The 23,169-nt window shown below is 43.3% G+C and overlaps 1 protein-coding gene and 1 long non-coding RNA gene across 5 annotated transcripts in view; one reads left to right on the top strand and one right to left on the bottom strand.

The window, feature by feature from the left end:
* Window positions 1–1,854: 1,854 nt before the first annotated feature.
* LOC115459788 lies at window positions 1,855–18,064 on the bottom strand. The gene is made up of 3 exons (XR_003940332.1): window positions 17,976–18,064; window positions 2,096–2,133; window positions 1,855–1,897 (listed from the first exon to the last, which is right to left on the bottom strand). It is a non-coding gene; the product is annotated as an uncharacterized LOC115459788 (long non-coding RNA).
* LOC115459787 (nuclear apoptosis-inducing factor 1-like) overlaps window positions 18,059–23,169 on the top strand; it is a 52,716-nt gene continuing 47,605 nt past the window's right edge. For 3 of the 4 annotated variants that reach the window (XM_030189559.1, XM_030189560.1, XM_030189558.1), the window contains exon 1: window positions 18,065–18,284. In XM_030189559.1, coding sequence (XP_030045419.1) covers window positions 18,261–18,284 — 24 coding nt within the window. In that variant the 5' untranslated portion in view covers window positions 18,065–18,260. Of the gene's footprint in view, window positions 18,285–23,169 lie in introns of all 4 variants that reach the window. The other variant, XM_030189562.1, reaches the window with a different exon arrangement.

The raw sequence follows: 23,169 nt of genomic DNA, 5'->3' as shown, positions 1-23,169 counted from the left end.
GCATCTATTCAAACTTGTACATATAAATATGAACATGAATACTGGGAACATAATTGTATTATATCATGAGAAACAATGAATTCTAAGAACATAGTCATACCGTATCACAACAAAAACAGAGAAAAAAAAAGGAAAAATAGGACACGTACCTAAAATAAGAATGTTCCAATATGAATAACTATGTAAAAAAAATATACAATTTAGAATAATCTCTCTATATAAAACACACCTCCAACATTCTAATGAAGCCTCACTTTCCCAACGTTCTAAAGTGAGGCGGCAGAGACCACTTTTTGAACATCAGTGTTTGCCCCGCCCACGCGCTGCTGATTGGCTGTGCCTCAGGTGATGCACACAAAGTACGGTTCCACCTCCCAAACACTCACATGGACTTAGAAACCACCAAGCCTTTGAATGGGACCGGTGCTGCAGAGAAGCAGGAGTGGGACAGCGAAGAAAATGCAGCGGCGTTCAGGAAAAAAACAAACAAACACACACGAGTCCCGCCCCTTCCTGAGGAGGGGGTAGCTACCAGCACGGGGACCAACCGTGAGGAAAGCGCGGACGAAGAACGCCACTAAACAACCACTACATCGCGGACCTTACTCTGCAAGCTGTTCATGCGGTGAGTCTCCAAGCCGGCGTTCAGTGCCTACAACAGAGACTTCCAAACACATGCGCCCTCAGCCCCGCCCCCCCTACAGAATGCCACCCACATTCCACACTAAAACCAAATCAACCCCCCCCCCCCCAAAAAAAAAAAAAACACCCAAACAGAAACCTCCGGCGCCCAACCCCCCCCCTAAAAAAACGGATAATAGCCCACCTGAGTGCCCAGCTGAAATCAGTGCCTACAAGGAGACCTCCAGACACATGCGCCCTCAGCCCCGTCCCCCCCTACAGAACACCACCCACATTCCACACTCAAAAAAACCCCCATATCTACTCCTACTGCCTGCCTGCAACGGATCCCTCTGGTTTCAACAAAAATACAAGTGCCTACAAATACCACATCAGAGTGCCCTGCTGAATTAAGATTACTGAATCACACTCACACGCAGAGAATCACCCCCTACCAGCCACAAAAAAACCCCACATCTAATATGGACAATCAGCATCACTCACTAACACACATACATACAACCAAACTGCCCACCACCCAAAATGCCACACACTGCCATGGACAGACAACATCTTGCTTTCACACTCATACACACACACTCCCTCCCCCAACCCCTTTAATACAAAAACTGAAACAGTAAAAACCTACATCTCTCTCTTACAAACACCCACAGAATCCCATAATCCCCCCCCCCAAAAAAAAACAAACACTCATACAGAACAACCCTACCCCACAAACACCCCCCCCCCACAAAATGGCACACACACCCACAGACACCCACAACCCCCCTCAAAACCACAAACACTCATACAGAACAATGCTACCCTACCCCACAAACACCCCTCCCCCCCCCAAAAAAAATAGCATACACCCATAGACCCCCACAACCCCCCCCCCCTCAAAACCACAAACACTCATACAGACTTTACAACTTTAAAAAAAAACTTTTTCCTTTTTAAAAAAAAATATATCCCTTAATATCAAACAGAAAAAGAAAACAAAAAAAAAAAACCCACATGCTAGTGCCCGTTTCATTTGTTTTGGAAATGGGCCTTTTTTACTAGTAAATATATAATATGAAAAAATGAAAAATAAAAATGAAACAGATTATGAACTAGACTATTTTTAAAAAATTGAATGCTCACAAAAGAGCAAATCCAGCAAGTCCCTAAATAAACTGAATACTCACTTACAACACTCATGAATAGAAGTTTAAAGAATTGAATACTCACTTTTAACATTCATAAAAGAAGAACCAGCAAATACTGCAAGTCCCTAAATAAATCGGACAAAATGTTACTATCCATTCTCCAATAATCTGTCTTACTTAAAATGCAATACTGTATACCTTTCTCCATTATAAATTAAAAAAAAAAAGCAACTAGCATGCATAAGCATAATATATGTGAACGATGTGACCCAAATTTAAATGCCCAAAGTTGGAACAGTGTGAAAACCTGCAAATATACTTACTGTTGTGTAATCACCAATGGACGCTACCGCTAGTAATGCTGGAAAAGACAACAGAAGTTACATAAAGTCCTTTTATACATCATTACCAGGTCAGAGTTGAAAAAAAATGTGCCAAAATAAAAGATCAATTCATATAACGAATATAAATAAGGTTATAAACATTAAAAAATGTATCCTTCATGCAAACAATCTATAAGTTATTGTTAATTCCAAATGTCATTGTAAAAATATCTATTTATTAATATAAAAATGATCCGTAGTATTAGGTGGAAAAATCAGCACCACGGTAATAAAAACATATAATGGCAATCAGGCAATATGTAAATCCTAACCTTCCCCTTTATTTTATATTAATTAATATCAATGAGTGTGTGTATATACTGCTCAGTGTAAAAATATAAAAAATAATAAAAATAAAAAATAAGTAATATAACATAAAAAATTAAATATTAAAAAATAAGATAAAACTGGTCACCCTAAGTAAAACAGTGTGCAATTGTAAGACCAGATAAAAGAGGACTGCAGCAGAAAAACAGTCGAAAATAAATAAAATAATAAAAAAATAAATGATACGATAAAGAATGCATGTCTTATTTTTCAAAGAAATACAGATAAATCTGTTTCCATATTTAAACCATTGGGATACAAAGTCTGTAATTCAAAAATAAATTGTTGTTCCTTCCTTAAAAGGAGGGTATCAATCGGTCCGCCTCTCCAATTCTGTTTGTGTACAAATAAAATGCAAAATAGTAAATCTTCAAATTTATGTCCTAAATCTCTTGAATGTTCCACTAGTGGTTTGTCTAGTGCATTCCTTTTTAAAGCACTCTTGTGTTTGATGATTCTAGTATTAAATTTTCTCTTAGTCTTGCCTATATATACCAAACCACATGGGCAAAGCAATGCATAAATGACATTTTTTGTTTTGCAATTCGAGAACTCTTTAAGATGTATCATTTTATTAGAAAATGGAATATGGAAAACAGTAGTTTTCATATTAACCTTGCAAACGGAACAAGATCCACAGGGAAAATGTCCAACTGGTAAATTCCTTAATGTTGCAACCTCATTGTGTAAAGCTGATGGAACTAACATGTCCTTAAGATTCTTTTTTCGTTTGCATGCTATAAGTAGTTCTTTATTAGTAAAAGAAGAAACGCCTTGTAGCAAGTGCCAATGTTTTGTTAATATTTTCACAATGGGGTTGGACATGTGATTGAAAGGTAAAGTGCAAACAATTTTATCATTATTTTTCTTTTTAACTGGTTGTAACAGTGTAGATCTTGATAAACCAGATGCCCTCTAAAATCCTTCGTTGATATGTTTGAGTGGATACCCCTTCTCCTGGAAACGTCTTGTCATGTCCATAGATCTAAGATAATATGTACGGGGGTCAGAGCACAATCTATGTAGACGTAGAAACTGGCTGTATGGTAGGTTCTTTCTTTTTTAACGATGAACTATGACAACTATTATATTTTAAAAATTTGTTAACATCTGTAGGTTTCCGGTAAATGTCTGTTATAAATGTATTGTTTTTGATGCTAATGTTGATGCCCAAAAATGGAATGCACTTCTTATAATTCATTTGAAATTTCAGATTCGAATCTAAAGTATTTAACCGGATGAAAAAACTCTCTAGGTTATTGACTGTCCCATTCCAAATAAAAAAAAAAATGTCATCTATGTAGCGCTTCCAAAGTTGAATATTAGTTGAAAAACTATTGTCTATCAGGTACTTCTCTTCGAAGTTACCAACCTACAAATTCGCAATGGATAGTGCAAACGTTGCACCCATAGCAGTACCCTTAATCTGCTGATAAAACCTTCCATTAAAAGCAAAATAATTCTTAGTCAATGCAATAATTGCTAATTCAACAATCGGCATCGACATCCGGTGCACAGATTCAACATCGAGAATGTCCAATATTGGACTCGGTACAGCGACCACATAAGGACTCTACGTCCTCCTTGTCAGTGCTGCTTGCATCGAGGGACCTACAGCATTAAAAAACCTAAGGAGTATCACCATCATTTCCCCTCCAGGCATTCGCCTAACACCTCCCCTGCATCGACATCCTCGGTGCACAGGAAGCATCTATGCTGCAGCGACTGCTCTCTTTCTCTACAACTTATTTCTCAATGAGAGCCTCTGAGGTCTTCGAGATCTCCTACGCCTGCACAGGCTGTACCTCAGGCGCCACTTTCTAAGCTGGCAATGCCGCCTGCTCTACAGGAAGAAATCTGGGCCATGTTCAAACAGGAGCTCTCAGGGTTACTGCATATGCAATCTTGTACCAGCCTCAGCTTAGCCCATAGATACATCGGAGAGACAGTTATGGCAGAGGTCCCGCAAACTGGCTCAGCATCGACCATCAGGGGCACCATGAATCTGAACAACACATGCGTCAGCATTGGCAGAGAAACTTTCTCCAGCCTCGGAGACTCGCCTGCCTCGACGTTCTTCCATGCAGAGCCAACGCTCTAGTAAGCACACTCTTTCCACGTACTAGCCAAGAGGATAACTTTGAAAAGTCAGACTCAGATTTTGCCTGGGAAATGAAGCAGGACCCACAGGAACTGTCAGCCAAGGAGTCCTATCTCATCTGACCCTTCTCTGCCACCTGAGACACTTAAGCCTCCTCTAAAAAGTATATGCTCAGAAGAAGTCTCGTAAGGCCACCACTGGAAGTCTCGGCAGCCATTTTTAAAAAAGTGATGCAGTAGCAAGAGGGGCAGCGGCAGTAACTTGTATTTTACTGAGCACTCATTATTTATCATTTAAAGATATTCCCCAGCACAGCATATTAAAAAATAGAAAAAAATTATTTGTAGTTTCAAAACGGTTTCTTGATTTTGAAGCGATATTGAGAAGCCAGCTTCTATTTGTTTCTCATTCACATACACTCCCCCGTCCCCCAAGATGGAACAGGCAAAATAAAGAGAGGTACCATGGGCTATATTGTCTTCCATTGTTGCTGGTAATCAGAGTGTCATGTTTCACAGTGCAAAAGATGCAGTACTGCTGCATGATTCCAAATGTGATACTCTGGTGCTTGGTGGCAGATGGTCTCCTTCTGCTGGCTCCACTGAGCGTGTGTGTGTGCATTTTAATGTCAGGGGTAAGATTCTTTTGACCAGGAAGGGTGTGCTTCTGTCACGCACCCCCAATCATTTGGAAAATGTCAGTTCCTATGGTTCCAGGATTTACTGTCTGAAGATTTTAAATGTTTTAATGGTACTTTTTTTTTTTTGTTTAAGCAGAAATATCCAGAAAGCGTTCTTGTACAGTAAAATACCAAAAACAAAATAAACCTGTTTAACCTGGATTGTGTTCTTTACAGGGCGTGAAAGAGAAACAACATAACCAGTCACCCTGATATATGGGTATCCCAGTAGGAAAGGCCAGGATATAAATTGCAGCTTCTCCTCCCTCTTCTGGGCACCATTAATTGTGCTGGTTGCCTAGTTTATTATTACTACACAATTAAAAGGTGGAGTTGTGGGGGATGGGAGGCAGGGCATGCCTGCAGAACATTAGTGAATTGCCTGGCTCCTATTAGTCATCCATTTAATCTTGAAGGTGACCTTGGATGGGGAAACACATTAGGAAGATGATTTACAGTGCTTTGGGCTGAGTAGTATAAGCCAGTAGGGTGGATACAGTGAATATTTATGCGCTTGGTAGTTCATTCCCAGCAGTTCACTCTTCCTTTGCAACTGTGGAGTGCACAGGCAGTGGAACAGATTAGGGGCTAAACAAACCAGTCTCTGCTCCCACCCCCCCCAAGCTCTCTGCTGATACTGTGTTGGACAAAATGGCCCATCCGATTCTGTAAAGGGAGAAGGGGGGCATGAAGCAGCCAGGCAAATGGGAATACATGACTGCTGTGTGTCCACCCTGCTGATGTGGGAGAAGAGGAAATGGAGGGAAGTCAGCATTTTGAGGCCCTAATTAAAAATAAATAAAAAAACTGCACTAATCTCAGCACAGCAGTTTAGTGTCAGTTCTTCTGTGTGCTGTGATTATTTTTGTGCAACGCAGGACTAGAGGACAACAAAGCAACTTCCAAATCAGGAAGAAATGTTCAGAATATGAATGACGCGACACAAGTCCGTATTTCGGCAGACGCAGATGCCTGCTTCAGGGGTCACAAGAATGCACTGTATAAAAATACCAAAAATACTGTATGTATACAGGACATGGAAATGACAGCATGATATAAAAGATATAAAAGAGATAGTGGACTGCATAATGAAACACTACTTCAATAGACCTATAGTATAAAAGAGAAGGAATAGTTTACATAATGAAGCAATGCATAAAGACAGGCAAACATCATATCCTAAAACACTTGTATTTTCAAAGCACTTAGCCTTATAAAGTAATATAGTAACATAGTAAATGACGGCAGAAAAAGACCTGCATGGTCCATCCAGTCTGCCCAACAAGACAAACTCATATGTGCTACTTTTTGTGTATACCCTACTTTGATTTGTACCTGTGCTCGTCAGGGCACAGACCGTATAAGTCTGCCCAGCACTATCCCACCTCCCAACCACCAGCCCCTCCTCCCAACCACCGGCTCTGGCACAGACTGTATAAGTCTACCCAGCACTATCCTCGCCTCCCACCACCGGCTGGCTCTGCCACCCAATCTCGGCTAAGCTCCTTAGGATCCATTCCTTCTGAATAGGATTCCTTTATGTTTATCCCACGCGTGTTTGAATTCTGTTACCGTTTTCATTTCCACCACCTCCCGCGGGAGGGCATTCCAAGCATCCACCTATGGAACTTTGTAAGGCTAAGTGCTTTGAAAATGAGCCCCTATGGGGCCCTTTTACTTAGTTGGGCCGAAAAATGGGTTGCGGTAGTGTAGGCGTGTGTTTTGGGTGTGCGCAGATCCATTTTTCAGCGTGCCTGTAAAAGGCCTTTTTAAAACTTTTGCTGAAAATGGACGTGCCCCAGCCATTGACTTAACGGTAAGGTCTCACACATTAACCATGCGGTAATCGTCTATGCGCGTAGAATGACGATTACCGCCTAGTTTCTGCTGCGTGCCAGAAAATAAAAATTATTTTCCAGTGAGTTTAGTGGACGCGCGTCAAAAATGAAATTACTGCAAGGGCCACACGGTAGCTAGACGGAAACTGCAAATTGACACTCATTGGGCGCTCGTAGGCACCTATGGGGCTCATTTTCAAAACACTTAGACTTACAAAATTCCATAGGTTACTATGGAACTTTATAAGTCTAAGTGTTTTGAAAATACACCTCTATGCGGCTTATTAAAAGGGCCCCTATATTAACCAGAACTGTGACGTGACTCACTGTGCTCAAATAGATTTTCTCTGGTTTGGAAGTCGGTTTTGGGCTCATTTTCGAAAGAGAAGGACGCCCATCTTTCGACATAAATTGGAAGATGGACATCCTTTTCCCAGGGACGTCCAAATCGGTATAATCAAAACCCAATTTAGGACGTCTCCAACTGCACTCTGTCGCAAGGACGGCCAAAGTTCAAGGGAGCGTGTCGGAGGTGGGACTTGGGCATACCTAACACTTGGATGTCCTTGACCCATAATCAAAAAAAAACAAGGACGTCCATGACGAACACTTGGACGTTTTCACCCGGATGTGTTTTTCTTACGACTAAGGCACAAAAAGGTGCCCGAAATCGGGGATGACCTCCTGTTACTCCCTCAGTGGTCACTAACCCCCTCCCACCCTCAAAAAATATATTTAAAAATATGTCATGCCAGCCTTAGATGTCATACTCCAGTCCATGACAACGCATGCAGGTCCCTGGAGCAGTTTTAGTGGGTACTGCAGTGCACTTTAGACAGGCGGACCCAGGCCCATACCCCCCTACTTGTTACATTTGTGGAGGGAACAGCGAGCTCTCCAAAACCCACCACAAACCCACTGTACCCCCCTTCCACCCGTAAGGGCTATGGTAGTGGTGTACAGTTGTGGGTAGTGGGTTTTGTGGGGCTCAGCACACAAGGTAAGGGAGCTATGTTCCTGGGAGCAATTTATGAAGTCCACTGCAGTGCCCCCTAGGGTGCCCGGTTGGTGTCCTGGCATGTGAGGGGGATCAGTGCACTATGAATGCTGGCTCCTCCCATGACCAAAGAACTTGCATTTGGTTGTTTCTGAGATGGGCGTCCTTGGTTTCCATTATCGCCGAAAATCAGAAACGACCAAGTTGAGGGATGACCATTTCTAAGGACGACCTAAATTTCAAGATTTGGGCGTCTCTGACGGTATTTTCAAAATGAAAAATGGATGTCCATCTTCTTTTGAAAATATGGGTTTTCCCGCCCCTGGATTTCGCTGTTTTGCATGGACGTCCAAATCGCAACTTGGATGTCCCTTTCGAAAATGTCCCTCCACGTCATCCTGCACTGCGTTGCACATCCTGGACTATCGCACAGGTTGTATTTCTGCTCTTGTTTTGCACTGTGATTATTTTTGACATACCAAAGATTTTAGCACACAAAAAACCACCACTGATCTAAACACTGTACCAATATTCCCATAATTAGCATGAAGATGAACGTTGCGTTGTATAATCAATTACTTCCAATGCATCAACCACAAAAAAGATTAGCGCAGTGGAGCTCCACCTCTAAAGTTTCCAATATTCTTTGTGGAGGTCAATAGAAAGTTAAAATTCAGCCTGTATATATTCACAGGGAGGACCTCAACCTGAGACTCCCTAAACCACCAGCACCCCTTCCATGGACCAACACTTACCAGGTGCTGGGGAAGCATCAATCGACCTCTTCACACTACTGCCACCTTGGGAAATGGGGTGGTTCCATGAATGTCCTACAGCAGCAGGTTAAAGGGAGGGGGCCTGTGCCTGGAGAAAGGAGGGACAAAGTGCTGTGGTTGGGTCTGGAAAAGAAAGAATCTGGGATAGTAGAGGAACTCTGCAACAGCCCTTTTGCTAATTCATTCCCTTCAGCAGGAAAGAGAAAAAGGTTGTGCATATAACCCCTATCCTCCATGCAATCCACACCAATCTCAGGGTAACCAGATCCTGAAATCTGCTATCATGGAGACATGGTTCAGTGACTCCTACGAATGTGAGATAACAATACCAGGCTATAATCTTTTTAAGAATGATAGATTTGGCAGAAAAGGTGATGGAGTAACGGTGTATATGAATAACAGTATTAAAGTAGCTGAACTGCAGGGGACCTGGGGAACGGAGTAAGCAACATGGATTGTCCTAGAAAGAGAAGATGGAACCTCTATCCACATGGGTGTCGTCTACAGACCTCCAACTCAAATGGAGAAGCTGGCCAAAGATCTAGTTGAAGATATCTACAATCTGGAAAAGAAAATAGGTACTGTTGCTGGTAGATTTCAACTTGCCAGATGCAGTTTGGAATGTCTCATCTTCGTTAACAGAAAGAAGTTGAAACGGTGGATTTCTTCCAAAGTGCTCTGCTCAGACTAATGGTGACAATACTCGTAAATAAAAGGGTGATACTGGATCCTGTGCTCACAAATAGAGAAAGTGTGTCTAATGTCTGGGTGAGTGCCCATCTGGGCAGGAGTGATCATCACATAGTATGGTTTAATAAAGAGCTAAAGGGGAGTGCAGACACACAAAACTCAAAGTTCTGGATTTCAAACATGCTGACTTTAGTACAATGGGGGAGTACCTGAAGAAACAGCTGATGGGATGAGAAGTCATGAGAAAGTTGAAAAACAGTGATCCAAGCTGAATGGAGCCATAAAAATGACAACAGATGTTTATGTTGGGAAAGTGAACAAAAGCAAGAGAAAAAGTGGTTGACAAAAATAACAGGTAAACAGGTGGCATTCATGAAATAAAGAAGAACACAAAAACAGGAACACCAAAAAGAATACCGGATAAAACCCAAAGAAGCAAAGACAGAAAAATGACTGGCAAAAGAACAAGTGGAATAAAAAATGGCTAGAGATGTAGAGAGAGGTGACAAGACTTTTTCAGGTATATTAGAGAAAGGAGGAAGGCTAAAAATGGAATTATATGACTGAAAGATGCTGAGAACTGCTATGTGGAGAGTGATGAGGAAAAAGTAAACGTGCTAAACAAGAAAATCCTGGAGAAGGACCTTGGTTGGATGACAAAGGTATATATGGGAATGACGTCGATTTTGCACTGTTCACAAAAGAATGTGTTTGTATAAAAACTGAACAATAGTGTTGTCCAATTCAAATCTATTTGCCAATTCATTTTGGACAAATTGATTTGAATCGGGGTTTTTTTTAGCAAAAAATTGGGAGTCCTGATTTGGGACTTCCCTCCCTCCCATTGTCACCCAAGTTGCTGCTACTGCTTCTCTCAGCAGCAGCGGTGACAAAAGAAGATAAACTCACCACAGGACCTGTTTCTCTATTGGCACAGGCTGCTGGCTCTGCCCCAGAACAGGAAGTGACATAAAGGAAGCGGTACTGGCAGCCATGTTAATGGAGAGTCCAGCCCCATGGTAAGCTTAGCTTCTTTTGCCGCCGCTGCTGCTCTACAGAAGCAGCAGTAGCAGCAGGGGTGTCAGTGTAGAGGGGGAACAGAGAAGAGGCAGACGTCAGATTGGGGGTTACAGAGATGGTCGCTTTACTCATACTACCCCTCTCCTCAAGACCCTTCACTGGCTCCCTATCCGTTTTCGCATCCTGTTCAAACTTCTTCTACTAACCTATAAATGTACTCACTCTGCTGCTCCCCAGTATCTCTCCACACTCGTCCTTCCCTACACCCCTTCCCGTGCACTCCGCTCCATGGATAAATCCTTATCTGTTCCCTTCTCCACTACTGCCAACTCCAGACTTCGCGCCTTCTGTCTCGCTGCATCCTACGCCTGGAATAAACTTCCTGAGCCCCTACGTCTTGCCCCATCCTTGGCCACCTTTAAATCTAGACTGAAAGCCCACCTCTTTAACATTGCTTTTGACTCGTAACCACTTGTAACCACTCGCCTCCACCTACCCTCCTCTCTTCCTTCCCGTTCACATTAATTGATTTGATTTGCTTACTTTATTTTTTGTCTGTTAGATTGTAAGCTCTTTGAGCAGGGACTGTCTTTCTTCTATGTTTGTGCAGCGCTGCGTATGCCTTGTAGCGCTATAGAAATGCTAAATAGTAGTAGTGGATGGAAGAGGTGGGGAGAGAAAGAGGGCAGAGGCTGGATGGAAAAGAGGCAGTCCATGGATAAGAGACAGAGGAGGGCAGAGGCTGGATGGCAGGGGGAACAGATAGAAGATATACCCTTGATAAAAGGGGAAGAGAAGGAGAGCAGATGCGTGGAAGAGGGGGAGGAGGGCAGATGGAAGAAAGAAGGAGAGAGGAGAGCAGATGCTGGATAGAAAGACGAGAGGAGGGCAGACACTGAACTGAAGTGGAGAGGAGAGCAGACCAGACCATGGATGAAGGAAGAGAGAGAAGGAGGGCAGACACTGGATAGAAGGGGAAGAGGAGGCAGACACTGAGTAGAAAGGGAGGGGAGGACAAGAGAGAAGGAAGGAAGATGCTGGTCGGGTGAGGAAAGACAAGAGAGGATCGGAGACAGGAGGAAAGGAGGAATAAGGGGAGAAGCTGAACGAGGAGGGATAGGGATATAGAGATGCGATGCTGGACATGGGGAGAGGGGATAGGGATATGGAGTCTAGTTGGACAGGGCAAGAATAAAGATACAGAGTGGGGGGGAGATGCTCAACATGGCAGGGACACAGAGGGGAGTTATATGATGGACATGGACAGAGACCCTGGCAAAAGAGTTTAGAGAAGTCAGAGGAAAGTGGAAACGAGAGACACAATCAAAAAAATTAAAAGACCAGACAACTAAGGTAGAAAAATTAATGTTATTTTCTATTCATTGACAGTAGCCTTAAAGGACTGAACTGAATCGGACAGCGCCACTGAAAATGAACAAAGCCATGGGACCAGACGAGATCCATCCCAGGATACTGAGGGAGCTCAGAGAGGTTCTGGAGGGTCCTCTTAAAGATTTGTTTAATAAATCCTTAAAGAAGGAAGAGATTCTACAGGACTGGAGGAGTGGATGTGGTCTCTCTTCACATAAGTGGTGATAGAAGAAGGCCTGGGAAACTAAGAACCGGTAGTTGGAAAAGTAATGGAGGCTGTGCCGAAAGGATTGTGAACTTCCTGGAATCCAATGGGTTGCAAGATCAAATGCAACTTGGTTAACCAAAGGAAAATCATGCCAAACAAATCTAACGTGGAGGAGTAGCCTAGTGGTTTGTGTAGTAAACTTTGCTCCTGGGGAACTGGGTTCAATTCCCACTGCAGTTCCTTGTGACTCTGGATGAGTCACTTAACCCTCCATTGCCCCTGGTACAAATAAGTACCTGTATATACTATGTAAACTGCTTTGAATGTAGTTGCACAAACCACAGAAAGGCGGTATATCAAGTACCATTTCTCTTTTTCCCTCCTAATGGATTTCTTTAACTGGGTGACCAGAGAACTGGATTGAGGACATGTGCTAGATATAGTCTGCTTGAATTTCTGCAAAGCCTTTGTCACAGTTCCTCATGATAAACTCAGCGAGTTGAAGTTAGGACCCAAAGTGGTGACTACATTAGAAACTGGTTGACTGACAGAAAACAGAGGGTGGTGGTAAATGGAATTCACTATGAAGAAAGAAAGGTGAGTAGTGGCGTGCTATCCAATATATTTTGTGAGCAACATTACCAAACGATTAGAAGGAAAAGTTTGCCTTTTCGCAGATGACATGAAGATTTACAACAAAGTGGATAACCAGAAGGAGTAGATAATATGAGAAGTGATCTATAAAAATTAGAATGGTCTGTTTGGCAGTTAAAATGTAATGCACCCTGCAGAGTGATGCATTTGGGAAGTAGAAATCCAAAGGGCCTATATGTGCTAGGAGGTGATAGGCAGATATGCACAGACCAGGAGAGACCTTGGAGTGATAGTATCCAGGGCCGCCGAGAGACTGAGCCGGGCCTGGGGCAAGGCCACCCCCGGGGTCCTGCTGCTGCCACCACCGCCCCCCTGAGGCCGTCGCCCCCCCACAATCGCTACTCAGGCCACCAGCGCTGCAGTCCCCAGTCTGCAACCGCCCACCCCCAGCCCCCTTCCGTCTGCCACCAGGCCCCCTGCATTCAAATCGGCAGTGCCTCATCTCCGTGTGAAAGCGCAGCAGCAGATCGCCTCCCTTCGGGCCTTCCCTCCCTGTGTCCCGCCCTCATGGAAACAGGAAGTTACATCAGACGAGGGCAGGACACAGGGAGGAAGGCTCAAAGGGAGGCGATCTGCCACTGCGCTTTCACACGGAGGTGAGGCGCTGCCAATTTGAATGAAGGGGGTCTGGTGGCGGACGGAGAGGGGCTGTCGACGGAGCCAAGGGAGGGCGGGCGGGCGAGACTGGGGACTTCGGCGCCGGAGGCCCTGGGAATTTTGTCCCCCCTGCCCCCCCGACCTTGGCGGCCCTGATAGTATCTGAGGATCTCAAGGTGGTGGCCATAACCAGAAGGATGCTAGGCTGCATAGAAAGTAAGGCATAACTAACAGAAGAAAGGAGGGGTTAAGGTGGCTCCATTTGGAGTATTCTATTCAATTTTGGAGCGGTTTAGAGGACAGAGACAAAAATTGTATGGGGTTTGCATTTGTACCAAAAGGTGTTTGAGAAGAGACTTTAACTGTAGGTGTATATACTGCCTATACCTGTTTGTAGTTCTAGAAAAGGGATGAGTGCCTCACACTCGGTATTCATGAACCGGAACTCATAAGTATGAGCCACACTGAGTAACAACCAGTACTGGGTAGCATCTTAGCCACAGCAACGACTAGTTCTAGAGAAGTGATGTGTGCATTGCAGGTTCATTGCTGAGACAGCATTCTTCTACTACTACAAGCAGACTGAAGACACGGTGGAGAAAGGCATCCTCTCTACACAACCTTGTTCAGGAGCCATCTGTGAAACATCAGATTGGTGCTGAGAGACAGATGAGACCTGCCACACTGGAAAAGCAACAGACTTTTCCAAATGTATCCAAAGGATGAGAGACAGTATCATCATACTTCCTATGGTCTAGTGGGTAAGATAGAAAGCATTGCTAAGTTTCAAGTGTGAGTTAGGACCTATGGCGTGTGGTTCCTTAGGTTATTACTGTTTATCTGTTAGTTCTGTATTGGGAATTGTTAGTTGCATTGCTATTGCTACCTCACCATTCTGACAAGTACTGATAAGTTTTGTTGCTAAGTTTATAATTGCTTTGCCGTAATAACATATATATTTTTATAGTACCAATAAATTTATTATATTTCTAAAGTATGGCATTCTTCTCTAATATTGCCAGCAAAACCTTAATGAGAACCTTTTCTTTGTTTTGGGACCACTTTAGGGCAAAATCATACTCCAAACAGATGAGACAAGCCACAAACTCTAACCAGAGTAATTATTAGCAAATTAGCTTATCAACTAATCACCACATTAGCACTACAAGACCTGAATAAATATACTTTAAAGGAAAGGAAATATAGGGGAGATATGATACAGACATTTAAATACTTGAAATATATTAGTATACAAGCAAATCTTTTCCAGAGATGAGAAAGAAGTAAACCTAAAGTACACGAACTGAGGTTACAGGATGGAAGACTTAGGAGTAACATCAGAAAATTAATTTTCACGGACAGGGTGATGAATGTCTGGCATACCTCCCAGTGAAGGTGGTGGATAAAGAAACAGTAATAGAATTTGAAAATGTGTGGGATAAACACAGAGGATCCCTAAATAGAAAGAGGATGGTATCAAAACAAAAAAATATGACCTACTACTACTTAAAATTTCTAGAGCGCTACTAGGGTTACGCAGCGCTGTACAAATTAATAACTAAGGACGGTCCTTGCTCAGAAGAGCTTACAATCTAAAGGACGAAATGTCAAGTTGGGGTAGTCTAGATTTCCTGAGTAGAGGTGTTATGATTAGGTGCCTCATAGCTGCTGATGTGTTATTATGGCAAGAGTTGTAATTTGATGTCAACTTCAGCTGTGCAGAAGTAAGGCCAGTTCCAGGTAGACTTCTACAGACTGTGTCCCATATAGGGCAAGACAGATCAGGATCAGCTGGACTGGGCTTCAATGGCAAATCCAGTAGTTGGTAAGTAAGCCAGGGACGGGCAGACTTCTACAATCTGTGTCCCAGACCTGCCAGGTCTCCTACATTCAGCGGGAGACTCCCGCCAAAGTGGGAAAGTCTCCCGCTAAGACACACACTGTGCGCTAGGGGATCCACTGCCGCTTCTTCTCTCTTGATGATCTGCTGCAGCAAAAGAAGGAAAGCAAGCGCAGGGCCACAGCAGCCTTCAGGCATGCGGTCGGCTCTGCCAGTCCTCTGCCCCCAGATCGGGAAATTGATGTCAGCAGGGGCAGAGGACGGCATGGCCAACAGCACATGCCTGAAGGCTGCTGTGGCCCAGCGCTTGCTTTCCTTGTTTTGCTGTGGCCGGTGCTGCTCATCGAGAGAAGCAGCAGCCAGTGAACACTGGGTACTGGGTGGAAAGGATAGAGGAAGGGGAAAGGGCATGGAGAGGGAGGCAGGTGATAAATGGAGAGAGCAGCAGAGGGGAGAAAAAGAAAGAAGAGTGGGGATGCTGGATGGAAGAGGGGTACAGAGAGAGAGAGAAGAGTGGAAAGATGGGGAGAGAAAGAGGGGACATAGACAAGGGCAGGGGAGAGAGAAGCTGCTGGGGAGAAACTGGGAGAGACCCTAGGTGGTCAGACGGAGAAGTGCTGGATGAAAGAAGGGAGAGGGAAAATGCTGGAAGGAGGGGGCAGAAAGAGGGAAGACGCTGGAAGGATGGGGTGAGAGAGAGAAGACATGCTGAATGGAAAAGGTAGCAACAGAGAACTGGCTAGAAGGAAGAGATAGAGGAAGACACTGGACAGAAGGATAGGGAGCGAAAGAGGGAAGATGCTGAATAGAAGGATAGGGAGAGAAAGAGGAGACAGTGGATGGAAGGATGCAGAGAGAAAGAGGGGGGAGACACGAAGGATGGGAAGAGAAAGAGGGGAGATGCTGGATGGAAAGGGGGAGAGGATACACTTAGCGAAAGACTGAAGAATAAGAGGAAGGGGCATGGAGAGAACAAAAGTGAGGAAAAGATGAAGCCATAGGCAGATGAAATAAAAAGAGAGAAATGAAAGAATAGATAGTAAGAATTAATGAAATCTGGACAGCGAGAGAGAGACAGGGGCAGAAAAATACATTGAAGAAAACAAAGAAAAAGGAGAGAAAATGACAAATGGACAGGAAACCCTGGTAAGAGAGTTAAGAGAAGATGAAGGAAAGCAGAATCAAGAGACTGGGACCAACACAATTAGAAAAAGTAAATGGCCAGACAACAAAGGTACAGAAAATAATTTTATTTTTAATTTAGGATAAAGTAATGTGGTAGCTGTGTTAAAAGGTTAATAAATACAAATAAAAGACAAACTAGAAAATAAGGTGATACCTTTGTATTGGACTGATTTTTGATTAGCCTTCAGAGACTACTACTACTACTACTACTACTACTACTACTTAACATTTCTAAAGCGCTACTAGGGTTATGCAGCGCTGTACAATTTAACATGGAAGGACAGTCCCTGCTCGAAGAGCTTACAATCTAAAAAGACAAATGTACAGTTAATCAGATACCAGCACTTCCTTCCTCAGCTCAGGCGAGGATACCACAACAGCAGTATACTCTCTTGACCTAACCTGAGGCAAGAGGTTTTGGCCTCTGAAAGCTAATTGAAAAGGGTATTAGGCTAGTAAATAAAATATTTTCTGGAATGGCTGTGGGATTGAGGTGTGCCGGGGCTGAGCCACCTAGAGTGAGTGGAGCCAAGCCAGAGTGAGGTGGGTCTGGGGGGGGGGGGGGGTGTACTAAAATCTTCCTCTCAAAAATTGGGACTCCTTGGCAGCTCTGGTGTTCAGAAAAAGCAGATGGATCAGGTACATGGCAGCAATGCTATAGAATGGTACCTAAACCAAGGTGCCACAAAGGGGTGTGTTTAATGCCAATTCTACAATCTTAGGGTGCACCTGACCTGTTGTAGAACAGAGCTCAAATCTAATATGGCATGCCAACCTTTAGGCATTACTGTTCACATCATGTCAAGGGTGGCGTTAAGTTGATGTACCTATGTGCACCTTGCAATGCACACAACTAATACTTTATAGAATGATGCCTAGCTCTTACATGTATAAGTGCTGATTTATGGTGCCAATCACATGTATAATCCCAGCTACTCCATAAACTTGGCGTGCCGTATAGCATTGCCTTTTCTGTGTTTTATATTACACTTGATTGATATCATATGCTAGGAATGAGAGTCCTGTATCTCTGTGGCAAAGGCGAGGTAATTTTATAGTTTGAATTTTATAACATATAAATGTTATTAGTTAATAATATTGTTGGTCTGTAGGTTTAATCATGTAACCACAATGAATGTGACTGTTGCTTAGACTGGATAGATCAGGTCTTTATCTGCTGTCATTTATAGTCGTCTTTGGTATGAAGCCAACATATTTGCTTCATTCTCCAGTCTGAGTCGAAGACAATTTTAGACACATTCAGACAGGATTATCAGGCACAGGCCGAGCCAGCCCTAGCGTTTGCCCCATAGCCCCCAGGGACTTGTAGTTTTTCTTCCTTCTTACAACACTTGAAGATGCTGCTCTTCACACAAGCTGGTTCGGCTTCGTCTCTATTGACAGGAAATCGCTTTGCAAAGCTCCCATCATATTCTAACTCCCGTACTATGGCTATGACATTTTCTGATGCCCTATAAAACTCTGCGCTTCTACTATGAAGACCCCCGCCTTCCTTTCGCCCTTTTCAGGCTCTCACCTCTGCGCTTCCGGCACACTCAGATGTCCCGCCCCCGCAGCCCCGAAGCGACCAATCCTAGGCTCGGCTCCGGCACTTCCGCTCTGTCCGTGTCCCGCAGCCGCTGCATGGAAGCTGCATTCCTGAGGCTCCGGTGCCTGGGCTGGAGACAAAGAGCTCGAGAAAGAGGCGGCCGCGGCCGGGCCGAAGCCGATTCGTAACTCATCTCCGCAGAGCCAGAGGCCTGGAGGCTGCGCTCTCTTCCTCCCCGCTCACCGCCGCGAGCCGAGATCTGGCACCGGGACAATGTCTCAGGGGGGGTCCGTGCAGGTAGGGACGTTTAAAGGGGAAGTCGCGCGGCTGCAGGCAGGCTCGGTGACGTGTCTCTGTGGCTCTCGCGCGCCCGCACCCCCCAAGGCATGGCTGCTTTATTGCTCAGGAAAGAAGGGCTCGCGCGTGTGCCAGCAGCTGAAGCGGAGGGGCGCAGATTAGCGCTCCAAAAGTGGAGGGTACCAAAATAGTGCACGATCTGCTCTGCATGGATCATGTGCCCTGCGAATTGAAACTTGAAGATCCGAATGCGTGCTCCCTTTAGAGAGGGGGGGGGGGAGGGGGTGCGATAGGCTGGAGATACCTCCGAGGTAATACAAATAGTGCACAAGAGGAGGACATGTTTTTAAACTTCCGTTCCAGTTCAAACGAGATGTCATGATCAGCTCGCAGTCTTTAATTTAGTTATTTTATTATCCAAACATGATACAGCCGTTATGAGTACTGATAGCTCCTACTCTTATTTTCTGTGTACTAATCCAGAAAAAATATACATGAATAAATAAAGGGGAACAATTGGAAACATAGTTACTGTATTTTGGTGCCGCCTGAAAATGCAGTGTAACTAGAGTAATTGAAGAGGTGATTTCTGGATAAATAAGTTATTTCCAAGAATTCAAGCCAACATAAGAAAAAAAAATTCCCCTGAATATCATGTGCGTTATAAACGCTGCTTAATGCAAATGTAATACATTGGCTATATATAAATGTAGTCATTCTGGTGTGAACTCATATTTGGAAAAAAATGTACTGAACAGTTTCTTGGAACTCATCTCTTCAATTGCAGTACATTGCTTTCAGAGCATGTGCTGTGTATAATACCTGCTAAAATTACAGTAGGGGAAATCTTACCTTTTGTTAATGCAGTTTACATGAAACGAGGCATCCACAAGCAGTGTTAACAGTAAATGATGAGTTTCCTCCAATATTCCTACCATTTAGAGTACTGTGTACAGTTTTGGAGGCCGCACCTTTAAAAAAAACAAAACAGAATGGAGTGAGTCTGGGGGGGGGCTAAAATGGTCAGTGGTGTTTATCATAAAGTGTATGATGACAGACTTAGAAATTTCAATATGTATATTTTGGAAGAAAGGCAGGAGAAGAGAAAGACATTTAAATATCTATGTGGTATAAATGCACAGGAAGCAAGCCTTTCAGTTGAAAGGAAGCTGTGGAATGAGGGGGCATAGGATGAAGCTGAAAGGGGATAGACTCAGAAGTAACCTGAGGAAGTACTTCTTCACAGAAAGGGTGGTGAATTTGTGGAACAGCTTCCCGGTGAAGGTGGTGGAGATGAAAATTGTATCTGAATTTAAGCAAGTTTAGGACAAGTATATAGAATCTGTTAAGAGAGAGGAAGGGGTAGTAGATGGCATGAATGGCCGAGTAAATAGACCATTTGGTATTTTATCTGCCTTCATTTTTCTATGTTTAGAATTGAATGAGGCATTCCTCAATAATGTGCCCAACATTGACTGAAAGGGCAGCAATTCTACAATGTACCTGGCATTAGCATTGAATGATGATACCCTTCGTCAGTATATGCTGCTTTACCACTGAATGAGGTCTTTCGCAATGTATTCACTGTTGGCTGAACAAGTTCATCTCCCTGCAGTGTACCTGGCATTACTACTGGAGGAGGAGGGGTCCCCCCCAAATACCTTATTTCAGTAGTAACATAGTAAATAATGGCAGATAAGCACAAGCATGGTCTATCCTGTCTGACCTGAAAGGTGGGCAGGGAGGCACCTGCTATTTATGCAGGTTATCCCCCCTCTATTGCTCGCTTTACTTTTATTTGTATGTGTCATTTATGTTTTACTTTGAGTAGGAATACTTCATACTTCTATCCTCTTCCCATACAGCGATCCTCTGTGTATATCCCCTGTCTTTTTCATTTTCATCCACACTTTATCCTATGGAAGAGCATTTCAACATGGCTTTCTCTGTGAAGAAATATTTCACGATGTTACTTTGTTTTCCTCCTTTCAGCTTCATTTCTTGTGCTGTGGGGATACCTCATTCAGTGTTAATGCTGCACATCTGGCACTAATGCTTCTTTAAAAGTCTGGGGGGCATAAGAGAGCAGCCATGTGCTGTGTATAGCGTTTCTGTGACTTATTCTTCTCATGACCTGGATTGGCCACTGTTGGAAACAGGATACTGCTGGGCTTGATGGACTTTTGGTCTGACCCAGTATGGCAAATTATGTTCTTATGTGCCTGGGATAAGGTCATCAGAAGGGACAGGATGAACCAGTTCTGGGTTTGCCCAGTTGCGTTTATGAACTTGTAATTCCAGTTTCTCTAAACAAGGGAGGACTACAAACCTCTGGATACAGTGGGTAAAACCTGGACTGGCTGAGCCTGATCTAGAGCAGGGGTTCTCAAACCTGTCCTAGGAGACTGATTCAGTTGGTTTTTCAAGATATCGTTAATGAATATACATGTGTCATATATACACAACTATGTATGAATACAAAAAAATGCATTAATGCAAAATCTTTATTATATTCTGCCAACAGTTTACATAATCTTTAATAATTATATCATCTATCCATTCACTCTTGCTCATACTCCTCACTCTCAGCTACGCAATACCACTCATCAGTACACCATATATCCTATCATAGGTAAAATCATAAATACTGAATGATACAGTTTGTCCCATACACCTCTGGACTGTCACCCCAATTTCAAGTCCAGTTAGGCTTATGTCAGTCCCTCTACTTGCTGAAACCGAACAGCTAAGTCAAATTCTCAAATGCTGGCACGGTCACAAAAGCTGTACAATCCGTGTTCCAATAATTATATCACCCAATCGAAATTCAGATCTTGACTTCAGTACTTAAATTAACTTCAGTCCTTGCCAAGGGACTCCACACTTTCAACTGACAGCCATGAAGTCCCGGGATCACCAGAGAGTGTGGACAAACTTGTTTAATTGCTCCGTATATTGCTGAATCCAACTATCCTTGGACCAAAGCCACCACTGTAGAATACATCGCACAGAGACCCTACGTGAGTCGTGTAGCGCAACATATGCGTCATCAGGGGTCTGTAATCTGAATACAGAGCAAAAGTCTTTGTATCTCTGTTATTTACCATGTTTATTTAATATTGATACGGGGGATATTGTATGTTTGATTGTTGTAGATACAAAGACTTTTGCTCTGTATTCAGATTACAGACCCCTGATGACGCATATGTTGCGCTACACGACTCGCTTAGGGTCTCTGTGCGATGGGAGCTGTATTCTACAGTGGTGGCTTTGGTCCAAGGATAGTTGGATTCAGCAATATACGGAGCAATTAAACAAGTTTGTCCACACTCTCTGGTGATCCCGGGACTTCATGGCTGTCAGTTGAAAGTGTGGAGTCCCTTGGCAAGGATTGAAGTTATTTAAGTACTGAAGTCAAGATCTTAATTTCGATTGGGTGATATAATTATTGGAACACGGATTGTACAGCTTTTGTGACCGTGCCAGCATTTGAGAATGTGACCTAGCTGTTCGGTTTCAGCAAGTAGAGGGACTGACGTAAGCCTAACTGGACTTGAAATTGGGGTGACAGTCCAGAGGTGTATGGGACAAACTGTATCATTCAGTATTTAAGATTTTACCTATTATAGGATGTATGGTGTAGTTGAGAGTGAGGAGTATGACAAGATTGAGTGGATAATTATTAAAGAATATGTAAACTGTTGGCAGAATATAATAAAGATTTTGCATTGATGCATGTTTTTGTATTCATACATAGTTGCATATATATGATACATGTGAACATTGTGCAGCAGTGTGTAACCCAATGAGTTGAGTGTGTGTATGTTTATAATGAATATGCATGAGACAGATTAGTATGCTGGTCACCTCCATAATGCAGATTTCTGTCATGGATATTCATTAAAGGTATCCTGACAACTCGCTGGGCTGGTGGTCCCTCAGGACAGATTTGAGAACCACTGATCTAGAGAAGGGGTTTTCAGCCTAGTCCTAGGGACTCACGCAGCAAGTCAGATTTTCAGGATATCCACAGTGAATTTGAATGGAACAGATATGCATGCACTACCTTCATTCTGTGCAAATCTATCTCATTTATATTCATTGTGGATATCCTGAAAGCCTGACTGGTTGTGTGTGTCCTGAAGACTGGGTTGAAAACCCCTCTAGCGTCATCTGTTATCCCTGACCTTCAAGTAAGCGTTGCATTATGGAGAACATTACTTTTTAAAGATTTTCTCCTTTTACTTAATATATTTTTTTTCTCAGTCTTTTTATTGAACATTCATAAATATAAGCAGCATGATTTGTAGTATGCTACATGGAAATCTACATTTCCATAAGAAACTAAATTTATCGCCACTACCCATCTTATTTACCCTACTATTACCGCCTCCCCCCCACCCCCCCAAATCGGCAGTGGGAAGCCACTCGCCTAAGGAAGAATCCACCAAAGGCTAAGTATGAAAGGGAGTCCAGGTAGAATCCCCATACCTTTAAATAAGTATCACAAAAAACTGTCTTTGTTCCCTAGCTGCAGCCTTTTTCATCAGCATCGATTTCTCACAGGATGATCTACCATTGATACTGATGAAAGGGGTGTCTCTCTAAGAAACAAGATACACTTCCTCACTAGGAGGAAGGCTTTTCTGAGAGAAGGCATCACGCAGCAGCTACCCAGCACTAGCATCTTCACACTCTGGGGTAGTTGGGTACTGATCACAGATGTTAGCATAATATCATAGCCCAAAATTATTGAATTAAAGGACAGGACCACAAAACATGGCCCCCAAAACCCTTGGCACTATTATATTTAATGCAGTATATGATATGGTTAAGCCTTGCTTGATAAGCTTGGTGCTACAAGATATATGGACCCATCGGGACA

Source organism: Microcaecilia unicolor, unplaced genomic scaffold (genome assembly GCF_901765095.1).
Source record: "Microcaecilia unicolor unplaced genomic scaffold, aMicUni1.1, whole genome shotgun sequence".
Classification (NCBI taxonomy): domain Eukaryota; kingdom Metazoa; phylum Chordata; class Amphibia; order Gymnophiona; family Siphonopidae; genus Microcaecilia; species Microcaecilia unicolor.
The sequence above is the reverse complement of the archived record's forward strand: the minus strand, read 5'-3'. Positions and strand labels throughout refer to the sequence as shown.